General features: G+C 44.6%; 1 protein-coding gene across 3 annotated transcripts in view; it reads right to left on the bottom strand.

The window, feature by feature from the left end:
* Positions 1–18831, bottom strand: part of LOC139278967 (rifampicin phosphotransferase-like) — a 178810-nt gene extending 159979 nt beyond the window's left edge. The window contains exon 1 of one of the 3 annotated variants that reach the window (XM_070898258.1): positions 18685–18831. Coding sequence is in view for 2 of the 3 variants with exons in the window: in XM_070898256.1 (XP_070754357.1) it covers positions 16084–16431 (348 nt within the window). In the remaining variant the exon portion in view is untranslated. Of the gene's footprint in view, positions 1–16083; positions 16675–18684 lie in introns of those variants that run through there. The other 2 variants (XM_070898256.1, XM_070898257.1) reach the window with 2 other exon arrangements.
* Positions 18832–19172: the final 341 nt, after the last annotated feature.

The following is a 19172-nucleotide window of genomic DNA, read 5'->3' as shown; positions in this document are numbered from 1 at the left end:
TTGATTCATAGCCCTGTAGGTTACGGCACTTTAAGTGCACACCCAAGTATTTTTAAAATGTGGTGAGGGTTTCTGCCTCCACCACCCTTTCAGACAGTGAGTTCAAGACACCCACCACACTCTGGGTGAAGAAATTTCCCTGCTATCTCCTCTAAACCTCCCCCCTATTACTTTAAATTATTGCCCTCTGGTTGTTGACCCCTCTGCCAAAGGTAACAAGTCCTTCCTATCCATGTATCCAGGCCCCTCATAATGTTATACACCTCAATCAAGTCTCCCCTCAGCCTCCTCTGTTCCAAAGAAAATGGACACATCTCCAATTTTTCCTCATAGCCAAAATTCTCCAGTCCAGGTAACAGTCTTGTAAATCTCCTCTGCACCCTTTCCAGTGCAATCACATCGTTCCTGTAATGTGGTGACCAGAACTGCACGCAGTAATCCAGCAGTGACCCAACCAGTGTTTTATACAGTTCAAGCATAACGTCCTTGCTCTTGTATTCCATGCCTCAACTAATAAAGGCAAGTATTCCATATGTGGGTGAGGTGGCTTGACCCATCCACCTCCACGGAGGTGGGTGGGGGGCACACACCCACCTCCATGGCTGGAATCTGGTATTGCAGTACTTCCAGGAACGGTGCAGTGGCTCTAGGCCTTTTGGCTAAGAGCATTGGCGCAGAGTGATCCTTGATGTGTGCAAGGTGACCTCTGGCATTTGTAATCTGACAAGATGATCTGACAAAGAATTGGAAAGATTGGCAACGAATACAAAAAAAAAATATATGCCTTTTTAACCACCTGATCTACCTGGCCTGCTACCTTCAGGGATCTGTGGACCTGCACACCAAGGTGCCTTTGTTCCTCTACACTTTTCAGTGTCATACCATTTAAAGTGTATTCTCTTGCCTTGTTAGACCTCCCCAAATGCATTAACTCACACTTGTCCGGATTGAATTTCATTTACCACTGTCCTGCCCACCTGACCAGTACATTGATATCTACCTGCAGTCCGCAGCTTTCTTCTTCATTATCAACATCACATCCTATGTTTGTGTCATCTGCAAACTTCTTAATCATATCCCCAAGGGAAATGCCTCCACTTTTCAGTTCATAAATGTGGTTGATATCTGACTAAATTCTAACCTGTATAAAGAGTTGTTTATTTTTAGATTGAAAGGATGGTGTGGATGTTCCTTGCTGTTTTGATTAAGGAGGACACCAGGGTACCTGAATATTAAATTGAAAGAAGTACAAGTAAATCGCTGTTTCACCTGGAAGGAGTATTTTAGTATCCTGTATTCGCTGCTCACGATGTGGTCTCCTCTACTTTAGGGAGGCCAAGTGTAGATTGGGTGGCCACTTTGCTGAACACCTCCATTCAGTCCGTAAGTGTGACCCTGAGCTTCCGGTCACCTGTCACTTTAATTCTCCGCACCACTCCCACTCTGATATCTCCATCCTTGGACTCATCCACTGTTCCAATGAAGCTCAACGCAAGCTCAAGGAACAGCATCTCATCTTTCGTTTAGGCACTTTACAGCCTTCTGGACTCAACATCGAGTTCAACCATTTCAGAGCGTAACTGTTGCCAATCTTTGGCTCCCTTTCACCCCCCACCTCCCCTCCGCCACCCCCATCTTATGTTTTTTTTCTTTCTCCCTTTTTTTATCTCTTTGTCTAAAATGGCCATTCACAACCTATCCAGATTAACCTTTTTCTAACTTCAGTCATTACCATTTCAATTCATCCCTTTTGTCTCTCTAATCTCTCCTGCATTCCATGCTATCACAGACCTTCTCTTTTGTTCTTTCTTTCCCGACCCCTTTCAGTGCTTAAGTATGTGGTCTTTTCAAACATTCGACAGTTCTGACGAAGGGTCGTCGGTCCGAAACGTTAACTCTGTTTTTCTCTCCACAGATACTGCCTGATCCGCTGAGATTTCCAGCATTCTCTATCATTAGTTACATGCCTAGATGGTAAATACATTGGCATCTAGAAGTTTTGTAGGAACTACCTCATTTCTGGTGGTCTTTTTCATAATACGTCTTATCAGGACATAGTCCAACACCCCCGCCAATCGGGCTGCTTTGTCCTGGATGGTGTCGAGCTTCTCGTGTGTTATTGGAGCTGCACTCATCCAGGCAAGTGGAGACTATTCCAGCACACTCCTGACTTGTGCCTTGTAGATGATGGAAAGGCTATGGGGAGTCAGGAGGTGAGTCACTTGCCACAGAATACCCAGCCTCTGACCTGCTCTTGTTACCACAGTATTTATGTGGCTGGTCCAGTTATGTTTCTCGTCAATGGTGATCCCCAGGATGTTGATGGTGGGCAATTTGGAGATGGTAATCCCATTGAATGTCAAGGAGAGGTAGCTAGACTCTCTCTTGTTGTAAATGGTCATTGCCTGGCACTTGTGTGGTATGAATGTTACTTGCCACTTATCAGCCCAAACCTGAATGTTGTCCAGGTCTTGCGGCATGTGGGCACAGATTGCTTCAGTATCCGAGGAATCCGCTTTCACCACATTTTCAGGTAGAGCGTTCCAGATCTTGACAACTCTCCAAGTGAAAAAAATTCCCCTCATCTCCCCTCTAGATCTTTTGGCAATGATTTTAAATCCATGACCTTGAGTTATTGACCCAGTCACCAGAGGGAACAACCTTTCTCTATCTATTCTATCAAAACCCCTCACTCTCTTGAAAACATTTAATACGTCACCTCTTAACCTTCTCTGTTCTAATGTGAACAGTCCTAACTTTTCCAACCTCTCCACATAACTGAAGTCCCTCATTCCTGGTAACATCCTGGTAAAACTCCTCTGTGCCCTTTCTAAGGCCTTTACATTTTCCCCGAAGTGTGGTACCCAGAATTGTCCACAATACTCCAGCTGAGGCCTAACCAGTGATTTCTAAAATTCTAGCATGATCTCTTTGCTTTTATATTCTATGCCCCTATTTAAAAACGATGTAACTATTTGGACTGCACTTTTTTTGATGGACAGGCGACAAGCCCTGCCCCTGTCAAGCTCCGCCCTCCTCCCAGCCCGAATCATTTCATGTGCATGGTGCCGAGAGGCAGGACCTGAGGCTCCAACTCTCTACTCCCCCTCCGGTCAGCCTTGGGCTGAGAGCGACCAATGTGGGCCCGATAGCGACGGTCCTGGGCCCAATAGCAGCAGGCGAGGGCCCGATTGCGAGAAAGAGGCTAGGGGAGAGAGGCTGCGGGGGAGAGAGAGAAAGCGAGGCTGGGGGGTTGGGGGGAAGAGAGAGGCTGGAGTGAGAGAGAGAGGTTGGGGAGAAGAGAATGGCTGGGGGGGGGGGGGCTGGAGAGAGAGAGGCTGGGGGTGAGAGAGAGGCTGGGGTGAGAGAGAGGTTGGGGGGGAGCGAGTGGCTAGGGGGGAGAGAGAGAGAGGCTGAGGGAGAGAGAGAGGCTGGGGGGAGAGAGAGAGGCTGGGGGAGAGAAAGTGGCTGGGGGGGGAAGAGAGACACACGGTGGTAGAGGTGGGGGGAGAGAGACACGGGTGGGGGAAAGACGGATCACGTTCTTCCAACTCCCTACAAGGGACATTGTTGGAGTGAATGCTATCCAGAAATCATGACACTGTCAGTATTTACTTCATACCCAATAATTCTGCTAACAATCCATACACAATGCCTGTCTCATCTATGGTGGTGGTGTGGGGGGGCGGGGGTGCGGAGGGGGAGGGGAGGATATACTAGTGCTGGGATAAGGCACTTCGGCTGGAGGAGCCATGCACTTGGACTGGGGTAAGGCACTTCAGCTGGGGGAGGCATGCACTTGGACAGGGGTAAGGCACTTCGGCTGGGGAGGGATGCACTTGGACTGGGGTAAGGCACTTTGGCTGGGGGAGGGATGTACTTGGACTGGGGTATGCACTTCAGCTGGCTCTTACTGTCTTCTGGGGAGCTCTGTCCTCTGTCGCTTTAGGAAGACAAAGTGGATCAAGTCAGTGAGACCTTGGGATGGCGGTTCCAGTTACACATTCCTGTGGAACTTCAGGGTGTGGCTTATCTTCCAAGGGGACCAATCAGAAAAAAGGGTGGAGCATGTTGGCTATTTTTGCAGTACAAATAAGCACGTCCATTTATAAACCCAAAAAATCCATATGTTCTTTTAACCACGATATCAACTTGCCCTGCTATCTTTAATTTGTAGAGAGACAGGAATGAAAGGTTCCACAAAGGTTACGTCTCTAACCAGAGGAAAGGTGGGGTAATTCTCTGTATGGCTATTATTACAGACATTGCAAGTGTCAAAGACTTGGTCGAACACAATAAAATTTAATACTGTTCCTAACACAGATGAGACTGCACACAGGGAGGTTGAAGCAACAGTGACCTCCATCTTTATTAAGACACTCCAAAGTGAGGAACAGGCCTTATGGGCCGGCTTATATAGAGTTCTCCCAAGGGATGCTGGGTTCCCTTGGGACTTCAGGGGATGCACTCCCTGGTGGCAGAACATGGGAGTGCATGCTTTACAGATGCACAACAGTAACCATATTTGTTGTCAGAGTCTAATTATCTTGCAATCTTTGGTCCATGGTTTCCCCACGCATCTGTTGCCATTCTCCTTCTAGAAGGAGGAAGTAGTGGGTTTAGGAGGTGCAGTAGTATAGGCTTGATGACTTGCTGCAGTGCATCCTGTAGATCATACACACTGCAGCCACCGTACCCATTGGCTGAAGGGGTGATTGGTTAGGCTAGTGGATGACTTGACAATCAAGAAGATTTCTTTATCCTGCATGGTGTTGAGTTTCTTGAGTATTTGCCTTGAGAGTATTCCATCACACTCCTGATTTGTGCCTTGTAGGTGGTGGAGATGGTTTGGGGAGTCAGGAGGTGAGCCATTCACTACAGAATACCCAGCCTCCGACCTGTTCTTGTAGCACAGTATTTATGTGGCTGGTCCAGTTGAGTTTCTGGTCAATGACAATCCCCAGCATGTTGATGGTAGGGGAAGAAGCAATGGCAATGCCATTGAATGTCATGGGGAGGTGGTTAAACTCTATCTTGCTGAAGCTGGTCATTGCCTGGCTCTTGTGTGGCGTAAATTTAAGGAGATATTTCATAACTCGCAACAAAAATATATCCCAATGAGAGGGAAACACTGTAAGAGAAGGGATAACCATCCGTGGCTAACTAAGGAAATAAGGGAGGGTGTCAAATTGAAAACAAGGGCATACAAAATGGCCAAGACTAGTGGAAGGCCAGAGGATTGGGAAACATTTAAAAGCCAGCAAAGAACGACTAAAAAAAAATAAAGAAAGAAAAGGTAAATTATGAAAGTAAACTACCATGAAATATAAAAACAGATAGTAAGGGTTTCTACAGGTACATAAAAAGGAAAAGAGTGGCTAAAGTAAATGTTGGTCCCTTAGAGGATGAGACTGGGGAATTAATAATGGGAAATGGCAGAGATTTTGAACAAATATTTTGTATCGGTCTTCACGGTAGAAGACACAAGAAACATCCCAATAGTGGATAATCAGGGGGCTATAGGGAGGGAGGAACTTAATACAATCACAATCACTAAAGAAGTAGTATTTGGTAAAATAATGAGACTAAAGGCGGACAAGTCCCCTGGACCTGATGGCTTGCATCCTAGGGTCTTAAAAGAAGTGGCAGCAGAGATAGTGAATGCAGTGTTTGTAATCTACCAAAATTCCCTGGATTCTGGGGTGAGCCCAGTGGATTGGAAATCCGCAAAATGTAACACCCCTATTTAAAAAAGGAGGCAGACAAAAAGCAGGAAACTATAGACCAGTTAGCCTAACATCTGTCGTTGGGAAAATGTTGGAGTCCATTATGAAGGAAGTAGTAGCAGGACATTTGGAAAAGCAAAATTCAATCAAGCAGAGTCAACTATGGTGTTATGAAAGGGAAATCATGTTTGACAAATTTGTTGGAGTTCTTTGCGGATTTAACGAGCAGGGTGGATAAGAGGGAACCAGTGGATATGGTGTATTTGGATTTCCAGAAGGCATTCGATAAGGTGCCACATAAAAGATTACTGCACAAGATAAAAGTTGATAGGGTTAGGGGTAATATATTAGCATTAGTATTCACTGGAGTTTAGAAGAATGAGAGGGGATCTCATAGAAACATATAAAATTCTGACGGGATTGGACAGGTTAGATGCAGGAAGAATGTTCCCGATGTTGGGGAAGTCTAGAACCAGGGGTCACAGTCTAAGGATAAGGATTAAGCCATTTACGACCAAGATGAGGAGAAACTTCTTCACTCAGAGAGTTGTTAACCTGTGGAATTCTCTACCGCAGGGAGTTGTTGATGCCAGTTCGTTAGATATATTCAAGAGGGAGTTAGATATGGCCCTTATGGGTAAAGGGATCAAGGGGTATGGAGAGAAAGCAGGAAAGGGGTACTGAGGTGAATGATCAGCCATGATCTTATTGAATGATGGTGCAGGCGCGAAGGGCCGAATGGCCTAATCCTGCACCTATTTTTTATGTTTCTATGCTTCTATGATAGAGGATTGGCTAACTAACAGAAAACAGAGAGTTGAGATAAATGGTCATTTTCCAGTTGGCAAACAGTCACTAGTGGGGTGCTGCAGGGATCGGTGCTGGGGCCTCAACTATTTACAATCTATATTAATGACTTGGATGAAGGGACTGATTGTAATGTAGCCAAGTTTGCTGATGATGCAAAGATGAATGGGAAAGCAAATTGTGAGGAGGACACAAAAAATCTGCAAAGGGATATAGACAGACTAAGTGAGTGGGAAAAAATTTGGCAGATGAAGTATAATGTGGGAAAATGTGAGGTTATCCACTTTGGCAGAAAAAATAGAAAAGCAAATTATAATTTAAATGGAGAAAAATTACGAAGTGCTGCAGAGGGACCTGGGGGTCCTTGTGCATGAAACACAAAACGTTAGTATGCAGGTACAGCAAGTAGTGAGTATGAGGGGTGGCTGGAGAAATGGGAAACTGATATTGTAGATAGAGAGATGGATGGGTGGAGATGCAAGGTAAGTTGGTATGAGTAAGGATGTGCAGGAGTAGAGTAGGGAAGGCAGAATAATGGGGATGTGATGAGTGGCACAGCATGATGAGGTTGAGTGTGGCTTTACAATAACATTTCGTGATCTACTGAGATTATTGAAAGGTTTGTGCCACTGCAAGCCTATTCCTCCTGACGACATCCCTGCTTGTGCCCTCCTGTGCAATGTGCAACCAGGATGTGTTGGTGTCCTGAGGAGGTCCCTTCCGCTCATGGGAAGGGAAGATGATCTCCCTATGTGCTGTGACTCCCTCCATAAACATATGAAGGGAGTCATGAGAGAGCCTGGGTGTAGCCGTCCATCTCTGTGCAGTGCTTGTCAATGTGTGCAGCACCTCCATGTTGCAGAACACCAACAGAAGAACTGTCAGAAGCATTGTGGACATGATCCCTTTGAAGAAACCAGCTGATGATGCGTCATCAAATGACGTCATCAGACCGGCTTCCTCTTAAATCGCTGGGAAGCCCGCAGAGCGCGTTTAACTTGCCCAATCATTGGAAAATTCGGGACAGAGAGCAGCCTCAAGTTGGGAGCAGGCTTACCACACGCCACCCACCCCGGCCACATTGATCCCGCCGCGTGTGGTGAAATCGCGGCCCTTGTGTCAATTTTTGGACCAAGGCTGTGATGTGGTCTGGAACCAAGTAATCCTGGCAGCCCCCAAGCTGAGCATCGGCGATCAGGGTATTGTTGAATAAGTGCTGCTTCAGAGTGCTGTTGACAACTTCTTACATCACTTTGTTGATGGTTGGGAGAAGGCTGAAAGTGCAGTGATTGACTGGGTTGGATTTGTCTCGCTGCATCCTGTGAGAAAGGCCCCTACCCAAATCAAATTGACTCTTTCCTTGATTTGTGCAAATTTTCTTTTCCTTTCAGCATCAATGTTCGAGCGGAGAGAATACCACGAAGTGAGGTCATAATAGAATGAGTTTAGTGGAGTAAAAATAGTACTTTCAAATAAGGAGTGAAATACTGAAGAAACTGGAAGTCTGAAATTATAAACAGGAATGGAGTATCTTATCAACACTAACAATAATATTACAACTTAGTTTTAAAAGTTGAAAGCACATTTTATATTTGAGTTCCTTTATTAGTTATGCACCTTAAAAAGGGCAGGTGTAAATGTGTTTTTTCTGTTGATGAAACTGTTCAGACTTGTGGATTGTTTGAACAAAAAGACATCTGTGGAGAGAGGAAGGGAAGGTTAACGTTTCAGGTCGATGACTGTTCATTAACCTTATCTTCTCCTCTGTCAGTCAGTCAGTGGCTCAGTGGGTAGCACCACTGCAGGTCGGGAGGATAAAAGAGCATACCACTGCAGCTCCCAGCGCGAGCTGCTACAAGTGTGCGATGGCTTCAAGGAGGGCAGCTGGATGATGTCATCAAAACCCAGGTCGCCATTTGGAGCGTGGGCAGGAACATCGGCAGGGCCCAGATACAGCGGAGGAGCGGGAAGGTCGGGGCAGAAGACCAGCAAGAGATCGTGGCGGAGGTGTATCGAATAATTGAGGCGGAGGAGCGATGAGAGATCGTGGCTGAGATTCGGCGAGTGATTGTGGCGGAGGTTCAGTGAATGTTTGGTGAGGAGGTGCGGTGAGAGATCGTGGCGGAGGGGCGGCGAATGTTTTGTGGTAGAGGAGCGGTGAGAGATCGTGGCGGAGGAGTGATGAGAGATCATGGTGGAGGTGCGGTGAATGTTTGTGGCGGAGGAGCGGCGGGAGATCGTGGCGGAGGTGCGGCAAATGAGGGTACAGGGCCCAGAAAGAGCCGAGGGCCCAGGGGCAGCACAGGCCAGCCCACACTGCGATATGTGTGCGCACTAGGTCCGTGCAGCAGAGCAGGTCTCCAGTTGTCCTGGTAAACTCTTGCCACTGGATAAAGGCTTAGCTCTGTCAAGCCTGTGTGGTGGCTGATGTGCAACCGTCACCACACGTTAAAAAAATCCACACACAGGCATCTTCCACCCCTGGAGTTCAGGACTGGAATATCGGGCCCTTCATTGAAACATCTGTGAACTCATCTCTTTTGGTGTGGAAGCAAGTCATCCTCATTCGAGGGACCGCCTATGATGGGTAGCACCCTCACCTATGGTCCAAAGGTTGTGGGTTCAAGTCCCACGCAAGGACATGAGTGCAAAAATCTAGACTGACATTCCAGTGCAGTACCAAGGGAATGCTGTACTGTCACAGGTGCTGTCTTTCAGAAGAGATGTTATCCAAGGCCTTGTCTGCTTTCTCAGATGGACATATTCTGAAGAAGAGCAGCGGAGTTATCCTTCAACCAACATTACTAAAGCAGATTATCTGGTTGTTATCACATTGCTTTTTTGGGGAGCTTACTGTATGCAAATTGGTTTCTGTGTTTCCCACATTACAACAGTGACTACACTTCAAAAATAGTACTTTATTGGCTGTAAAGTGCTTTGGGGCATCCAGTGGTTGTGAAAGGTGCTAGATAAATGCAAGCCTTTCTTTTTCTTTCCGCGCTGATGCTGCTACTTCCAAACAGAAATGTGAAAAAAATGGGAATTCAGTATTGAGTGGAGTTAAGTAGTTCAGAACTGCTTGTGTTTTTCCGCTCTTTAACTAAACATTGGCTTTAAATTTGAATTGGCAGTTAATAGGTGTTAATTAGTTGACTGTGTAAATGTGCTGACTGAGCAGCTGAAACTGGAGTACAGTATAAAGAGAGGTACTAATGAGAAGATGCCAGTTTGAGCAGAAAGCAAGCCATGGGCTGATCTGGTAATGAAGTTAGGTAGGAACAGACTAAGAGCAAGATTTTCAAAACAGGAGTTTAGCTAGCGTTGGAACTTGAAGCAGTGGGGAAAGAATGAGCCGTATAGTTCAATTAAAATTTGAGTAGATAACATAAATAATTTTAATGGTTACTTTATGATCAAAAGCAAGAATGCCAGCACAGGAAGGGGCAGTGGTGTGTGGTTTCTACAGCATGTATGCGTTCTGAGTAGCAGATGTTAACTTGGATAAACATCTGCAGGAAATAGTTTGAGATCAAGACCTCAAAACCTGACTTGGAGTTGGAGGCAATCCAACACATTAGGGAGGGAGAGAAGATTCTGCCACAGGAGTACTAAAGGGTAGTAAGCCTGCTGAGAGATAAGGTTCTGGGAGTTGTACTGGAAGGAGTGATGACTATCCACAGGTCAGAACAGCATGGAGGGATAGGCTAGAGCAGGAAAGCCCAGAGCAAGTTATTCTCGTTAACAAGTTTGAAGCACTGGCTTCCCATGAGGAGGATGAGAACACTAGGCAAGACCATTATTTGGATTACAATAGTACCAAAAAACATGAGATGGCTCTCAAGGGGAAGGTTGGATCAGCGATTCAGTTAGGAAAGCATTAAAATAGGAGGCTTGATAATTAGAGGGGCGGACATCACCTTTTGTAGTCCAGAGTGACAGTCACAGACATTTTGTTGACACCCAGGTGTAAGGGCCATTTTGAAATGACTGGAAGATATTTTATTGTAAGGGAGGGCAAGCAGCTAGTCGTCATGGTCCACATGGGACTCAATGCTATAAGAAAAGAACTAAAGGTTTGCAAAAGAAGTAGGCTTAGGAGCAGACCTTCAAGGGAGGTTATCTTCAGATTACGTCCCTGTCCGTGTGCTCGAATAGGAAGGATAAGAAAATGAGGGAGATGATTAGATGGTTAAAGGGGTGGTATCAGGAAGAAGCATTGTTTTATGGGGAAGGTGAAATCTATTCTCTAAGAATGGGCTGCAGCTGGACAGGAAATGAGCTAATAGTTATCAACACAGATAAACAGGGAAGGGAAGAGTTATTTAAACTAGGAAGGAAGCGGGAGAGGAAATCAAAGCAAGAGCAAATGGAAATAGATGAGATAAATACACAAATAATAAAGAATTTATTAAAGTAGAAATAAAGGGATTAGGGGAGAAAAATCAAACTGATCAGTTATACACAAAGAAATGGCTGAGATAATGGAAAAAGGAGTAGCATTTAAATAGAAATGAAAAACAATCAAGTATATGTATTGTAAGGCTCAGTGTGGGAGATAAACTGGGGAAAATTAGAAACAATTATGTTACAGAAAGAAATGGATTTAATAACACCAACAGAATGTGAGTGTAACAGGAGTGGAATGTAGACATATCAGGCAGTAATAGTTTTAGGAGGGACAGAAGAGCTAAGAATGGAGGGAATGCATGCTGTGGAGAGGGCTGTTGGTCAGAGAAAAGTGCTTGAGGATTAGAATATAAGAAATAGGAGCATGAGCAGGCCACACGGCCCCTCAAGCCTGTTCCACCATTCAATAAGATCATGGCCGATCTTCTACGGATCAAAGATTAAAAAATTATATTGTTACATTAGTGGGATTTTACTAGTTGTGAGAGGGAAATAGAAGGGGAAATCTGTCGACCGATCAGGGACATCCGTAGGAATAATGTAGACTATACAGCACAGAAACAGGCCATTCGGCCCAACTAGACTATCCTGACATTTATACTCCACAGGAGTCTCCTCCCATTCCCTCTGCCTCATCTCAGCCTTTTAGCATATTCAGCGATTCCCTTTCCTCCCAAGTGCTCATCTAGTTTCCTTTTGAAAGTGTCTGAGCTATTTGCCTCAAACACTTCCTGTGGTAACAAGTTTCACATTCTAACCACTCTGAGTAAAGAAATGTCTCTTTATTTCTTAGTAACTATCTTGTATTTATAGCCCCTAGTTTTGGATTCTCCAACAAATGGAAACATTCTTCTCAGGTCTCTTCTAAGTCGTCTCTTTTCTAAAGAAAGAAGCCCCAACCTGTTCAATCTTTCACGATAGCTGTAATCTCTCAGTTCTGGTAAAAAATAAGAAACTGAATGGTGTAGAAGATCAAAGGGATTTAGGGATACAGGTGAACAAATCATTAACATCTTTTTGCACTTTCTCCAGTGCTTCTATGTCATTTTTATAGTATGGAGACCAGAACTGTGCACAGTACTCGAAGTGCAGCCTGACCAGGGTCCTATAGTAGTTTAACATAGTTTCACTACTTTTGAATTCTATACCCCTAGAAATAAATCACAATGCTTTGTTAGCATTTTTAATTGCTTTTCTTACCTGCGATGCTGCTTTTAATGATTTGTTCACCTGTATCCCTAAATCCCTTTGATCTTCCACACCATTCAGTTTCTTATTTTTTAAAGTGTAGGTGATGTTTCTATTTTTCCTACCAAAACACGTCATGTCACATTTATCAATGCTAAAGTTCATTTGCCATTTAATTTCCCAGTCTGCAAGTTTTCTAATGTCTTCTTGTATTATGTTGCATTCTTCCTCAGTGTTAGTCACACCCCCCAGTTTGGTATCGTCTGGAAATTTTGATATTGAGGTACTTGTTCCTAAGTCAGAATCATAAATTATGAATAACAGTGGTCTCAGCACTGAACACAGCTTTCTACCTTCGTCCAATCTGAACAACAACATTATTATTCATGGGGATTTTAATTACCAATTCCTTGATTATGACCAAAACAGAAAAAAAGGAATAGGATTCTTAACATGTGTGGAGAACTCCTATCTCATGCAGTATGTTCATATACGTACAAAGGAAAAGGCAATGCTAGATCTATGCGTAATGAAGTAGATAAGGTAGTTGAGTTAAATGTAAGTGAGTAGCTTGTGAGTAGGATCACGTGATAACTTTTAAGGTCCAAACAGAAAATGAAAAGGTTACAAAATAAGGGCAACAGATTGGAATAGAGCCGATTTTAGAAAGATGAGGAGATTATTTGAATGGTATGGATGAAAAATTGGCGCACAAAACCATAGATCAACAATGGGATACATATTTTAAAAAGAGATAGCAAAGTTGCATACCAAGTTTCAGAATGCTGTGGATAAATAGGTTATAAACTGTTGAAGAAGAGGGCCCATGGGGCCCATAGGTATAATTAAAATAAAGAGAGAATACAATAAAATATGGAAAGCAACTTCAGCACGAGATCAGCAGAGACATGGAGAAACACACAAACCATAATTTACACTGTTTCTCCAAGGTTTCTTCCAAAGTTACGGTGGGAGATTGAGAAACCTCTACTGAAATTCTACTCCTATATTTTAGGATTCTATCGAATGGAGGATTGGAGAGCGGCCAATGAAATACTCTTAGACAAAGCTAATCTGCATAATTACAGGTCAGTTAGTTTAACATCTGAGGTAAGGACATTTTTGGAAACTTAACTTTGAACTATTTAGATGAAGAGAAAAGAATTATAATTATAATTCGGGAATTAGAAGCAGGTATTGCAGAATTCAGAAAGGAAGATCATTCTTGGCAAATCTGCTGGAGATGAAAACTTTCAGAAAGTCGTTGGCAAAGTACCACATAAGAGACTATTGTGGAAGATTAAGGGGAATGGAGACGGGGAAGGTAACAAATTGGATTAAGAACTGGTGAGATGGGTGGAAACAGTAGAAGGTAAGGCAGTTCCTCAGGGTGGATGGGAGTAGGTAGTGGTGTCCCAAAGGGTTCTATTCTGGGACCACTCTGTTCACGGTGTACATTGATGATTTGGATATAAGGCTAGAGGAAGTGCTGTCCAAATTTGCAGATAATACTAAAATAGAAGGCATAGTAAATAATTCTAAGCTGCAAGGGGATTTTGATAAGATGGTGGCAGAGAGAATCCAATGTCCATAAATGTGAGGTGGTTCATTTTATTTAAAGTAATTATGCTTTTGGGGAGGCTGGATAATTTGGAAGAGCAGAGGGATTTGGGTGTTCAGGTTCACCAGACATTAACAGTAGATAAGGCCCTAAAAAAACCTAATGAGATATTGGGTTTTATAGCAAGAGGAATATTGGGTTTTATGGCAAGGGATGTAAAATATAAAAATTGCGATGTCATTTTGAATCAATATTAAACCTTAGTAAAACAGCAATTGGAGTACGGTCTACAATTTTTGACTCCATGCTATGGAATGAGTCAACAGAGAGGGTGTAGGGCAGATACACTGTTATGGGGAAATAGAAATATGAAGAAAAAATGATGCTGTTTAAATTAGCACAGAGCAGATTAAGGGTGTCTGACCTGCTGAGTGTTTCCAGCATTTTCTGATATTAACGATTGATTTGATAGTGTTTAAGATTATGAAGGGATTGGGCAGAGTAGATAGAAACAGACTCGATGAAATTTATATCCCGTTAGCATCTCCGGAGGCGCTAACAGGGCATAATGGCATTTTTGCTCGGAGGTGGGGGACGCTACCACCTCCTGGGAAATTGCCCCAGAGGTTTGGGGGGACACTGTCCCGGCAGCACCGTGCCCCGCAACTAGGGTCCTGGGCTGGCGCACAACCGGCGATGACGTCAACTCTTGCTGCATTGAAATTTGTTTCGATTTTTTTTTGTGCCCTTATTGCAATCTGTGACCATGTTATGGTCTTTTAGGTGTGACAGGAATGTAGTCATTCTGCTGTCTAATAAGCTAAGCTTCTGGTGAGATGACATTCCACCTGGCACTCGTGTCAAGGGCTCTACCAGTGAAGGAGGAGCTTCAAATTTGGAATCAAAGTAGCTGATTCCTAGTGCTCCCCACCATTCCCGGTCGATGCCTATGCACAGGGATGTAGAAGTACTGCTGCCTCGACACTTACTCCTCCCTACTCACTTTCCACCCAGCCCTTTCAACATGGCATCTGTCAAATTGACAATGAAACATGTCTTACAGCCCTGGCCCCAAGCAACTGCGAGACAGCAAGCAACAAATTCAAGGCCACCAGAGGACATCATAGGCGGTCTCTCGAATGAGGATAGCTTGCTTCCATGAGTTCACAGATGTTTCAATGAAGGACCTGATATTCCAGTCCTAAACTCTAATTGAAGGGTGGAAGATGTCTGTGCGTGGATTTTTTTTAACATGTGGTGACTGAGAGCTAGGCCTTTATCCAGTGGCAAGGATTAACCAGGATGACTGGAGACCTGTTCTGCTGCACACATATTACAGTGTGGGTTGGCTCATGCTGCCCCTGGGCCCTCGGCTCTTCTGGGCCCTGTACCCTAATTCGCTGCACCTCCGTCACGATCCCTCACCGCTTCTCCGCCACAATCTCTCGCCGCACCTTCGCCACAAAAACATTCGCCACACCTCCGCCACGATCTCACTGCTCCCCTGCCACGATCTCGCGCCGCTCCTCTACCACAAACATTCGCCGCATCTCCGCCATGATCTCTCACTGCACCTCCGTATCAAACATTCACCGAACCTCCACCAGAATCACTTGCCACACTTCTGCCACGATCTCTCATCACTCCTCCGCCCCGACCTTCCTGCTCCTCCATTACCCATAGGCAACACAATTCAAAGGGCAGACAACCTGCGATAGACCCCAGATTGGGGGGGTGCAGTGAACCCTGAAAATGATCACTGAGCAATCCCCAGCTCCCCAGCTTGCTCTGAAAGTTAATGCTTGCCAGCATACCCTGACGCTTCTGCCCATGTGGTTTACTGCTCTGCATTTTTTAAATAGCGACTGCTTCAAAGACGAACAAGATTGGAGATCAGCATTGTTTAGAGAGCTGTTTATCTCACTTACATTGTTTACATTTTTTATCGTTGCCAGCATAACATTGCTGTTAAATCGGTGCTTGAAATCGTCTATACAGTTTATGTTATATGATACAGACACATCTTCCTTGACCCCAAGTTTAGATTGCTTGTTCCCTCCTATCCCACATTGGTATTTTTTTTATTTGAAATATTAATGTTGTGCATATTAATTTAAAAAAACAAAGACTGACAGACAGAAAGGACAAGCGCACACAGGAATGAGACAGAGAAGATTAAACAAGACCTTTAGAGAGACACGCACACCAGAGATTAGGAGAGGGATAAGCCAGACACACACACCACATATCAGAGATTGGGACATGAATAGGCAGACAGAGAGAGATAATTAGAGAGAATTACGAAGCGAAAGAGGTTTTAAATGCATGCGTGTGAGTAGATAATTGCGCTTAAACAACGTGTTACATATTCCAGAATAAAAATTGGCAACTTACATGAGTGTTGTTTATTAACTTTTGTATACGTTCCATTTCCTCTACAGAAGACCTGGAACTTTTACCCAGTCCCCCGCCACCTGTAACTTCACTGTGTTCAGTCTGAAGGCCCTCTTTCCTGCGACCCAGTCCCATCTTCAGTCTGTCCGGATCATTCTTGGTGCTCGTATCATACTTCGCCCTGAAGAGGCGATATCGGAGAAAGCAGGTAACCAGCAACTTTTTCAGCAGGTAAAATGTACCTGGAACGGCGTACCTCCCATTCAGTGGCTCGGGGTCTGCTTGCAGCAGGTTTTTCACAATATAGATGCAAAGGAAAGCTCCAACGATCGACACCAGATAGATCATAGCGGCGAGTTGCTCGCTGCTGCTTCCCTGCAGGAAAGTCCGGCACGAAGTGCAACTTTAGCAACGACACGTCGTACCGCAGCCGCTCAACTGGGCAGCGATCACCAGGTGCAGCGCAGGAGTTTCCCTTTCGACACTTGGACTGTCTCAGTCAACTACAGAATCTTCGCTACAGAGGCCCGCCCCTTTTAAACAGAAATCACAAAGGGGAAAATATCATCTGAGTTTGTGCGTGCGTGTATATGTATAAATATGTAAGAAAGACTTGCATTTATATAGCGCCTTTCACGACCACCGGACGTCTCAAAAAGCACTTTACAGCCAATGAAGTACCCTTTAGATTGTTGTAATGTCATGTAGGAAAGCTTCCACAAACAGCAAAGTGATAATGACCAGATAATCTTTTTTTTAATGCTGATTGAGGGATAAATATTGGTCAGGACACCAGGGATAACTCTGCTGCTCTTTTTCAAAATAGTGCCATGGGATCTTTTACGTCCACCTGACGGTTTAACATCTCATCCAAAAGACACCAGCTCTGATGGTGCAACACTCCCACAGTACTCGATTAGAAGGTCAGTCTAGAGTTTTGTGCTTAAGTTCCTGAAGAGCGACTTGAACCCATAACCTTCTGATCCATAGGCAAGAGTGCAGCCACAGCGTTATGTAAGTTATAAATAAACATGTATCATCATCATCATAGGCAGTCGCTTAAAATGAGGATGACTTACTTCCACGGCAAAAAAGGATGAGTTCACAGGTGTTTCAATGAAGGACCTAATATTCCAAGTCCTGAACTACATAGTGTAGGGTGGAAGATGCCTGTGCGTGGATTTTTTTAACGTGTTGCACACCAGCCACCACACGGGCTTGACAGAGCCAGGCCTTGGTCCAGTGGCAAGGATTAACCAAGACGACTGGAGATCTGCCCTGCTGCGCGGGCCTAGTGCGCACACATATTGCAGTGTGGGCTGGCCCGTGCTGCTCCTGGGCCCTTCGCTCTTGTGGCCCCGAACTCGCGCCTCTCCTGGGCCCCGATCATGTCCCTCTACAGTCTCTCGCCGCTCCTTCGCCCCGACCTCGCCGCTCCTGCTGTACCTGCCCGCGCCCCAATCACCGACCTGGACCTTGATGACGTCCCTCTTCGCTGCCGTCGCCCTCCTGCACCAGCTCGCGCTGTACCTTGGCTGCCACGCTGCCCATGGCCGCCGCTCACCGCTCCTTTTCTGGCCCCGACCTGCCGCTGATGGTCTCTCGCAGGTCAGGGCCGCCACGCTTAACGTTAACAGTTAACAGTAAACATGTATATTATATACACGTATATAATGCACAGTATATATGCATGTATATTTTATTTTTATATATATATATATATGTGTGTGTATATAATGGGTCAAAAATTGCAGATGGCGGCATACCTCTAGAGTACACCGCCGACTGTCAAAAAGAATACGCATCTCTCTGACGGTGGCCCTCCTGTGTAAACTTGCTCTCTGACGCTGCGAGGCGGAGGGAAGCCTAATGGCCCACGGATCCCAGGGGCAGGGCCTGTGCGGAAACGTACCTGGGATCACGTGGGCCTGGTCCTCCGATCAGTAAACAAATTCTATTTTTTATTTAAATTACAATATTACTTCAAATACTACAGCCTTTAAACTACATACAGATTTAATTTTTATCATGGCAATCCAATTCGTTACTCATAATTACCACGTCTAAACAAATACTGTGCAAAAGGTTATGAAATATAAACATTATTTACAAAAAATACACTAGGATTGCTTCTCATCAGTTTTCAGGATGTCATTTAATTAAAAACAAAGCATTTTTTTTTCAATTTGGCTATCCCCATACACTGTACAAACAATTCCTGTGCCTGTTTCCACGAGCTGTAAAATTTCCGTACATAATCGCTGGGCAGCTGGTGGGCAAATAGCCTAACTCTGCGGCAGCAATGAGGTTTTCAATGGTAGAACGGATGGCCTGCCAACGCGTACATTGACAGGATGCAAGTTCTGGATTTAACGCAGAAATCCCGACTTGCTTTGGATTTTAAAGGCGGTATGACGGCACACGCTGAGAGCATGCCGTGATACCCACCGCAAAATCTGGGCCAATGTACATTATGCATATGTATGTGTGCGCTTGTTCTGAATGATCTAGTGACAATGGGCAGTGTGATTTCAATACCTGAGTCCCAAGATAGCTGGTGCATGTTCTTTTTTTTTAAAAAAAGGAATGTAACTACCATACCTTGAAATATGCTGATGCCTGTGCCTCGGTTCTTACTCGTTTCCTGGTTTAAACCCACAATAATGGCCTGGAATTTCAGTCGGGGTGACGGCGAACTGGCAGCGTTCACTGTCTTTCCGTCTTGGAATACAGACCGCGGCTTTGGGATTTGGCGCCTGCTGAGATCCTGAAGTTGCGGTCTGTCATTCACAACTCCAAAACAGGCTCCACCGTGGACTGCCCCCGCCCCCACACAGAGGCGGCCATCTGTAATCTATCAAATCAAGGAAACTGACAAAAACGTTGGCTCTTCCGCAGTAATTACGTTGCTAAAATCGCCACTAAGAGTTAGACTCAAAGGGATTAGTTGTGACTAGGGTTTTAACAGCGTAGTGACTGCTAAGCAAATGTTACGGGCCTGAAAAACTAATTTTAGTTTTGTGCAGCGTGAAATTTGTCCATTTTAATGAAAAACTAACTTTTTAAGAAATGTTTTTTTTTTAAATGTT

This window comes from Pristiophorus japonicus, chromosome 13, assembly GCF_044704955.1.
Source record: "Pristiophorus japonicus isolate sPriJap1 chromosome 13, sPriJap1.hap1, whole genome shotgun sequence".
Lineage (NCBI taxonomy): Eukaryota > Metazoa > Chordata > Chondrichthyes > Pristiophoridae > Pristiophorus > Pristiophorus japonicus.
This window is presented reverse-complemented; position numbering and strand designations above follow the sequence as displayed.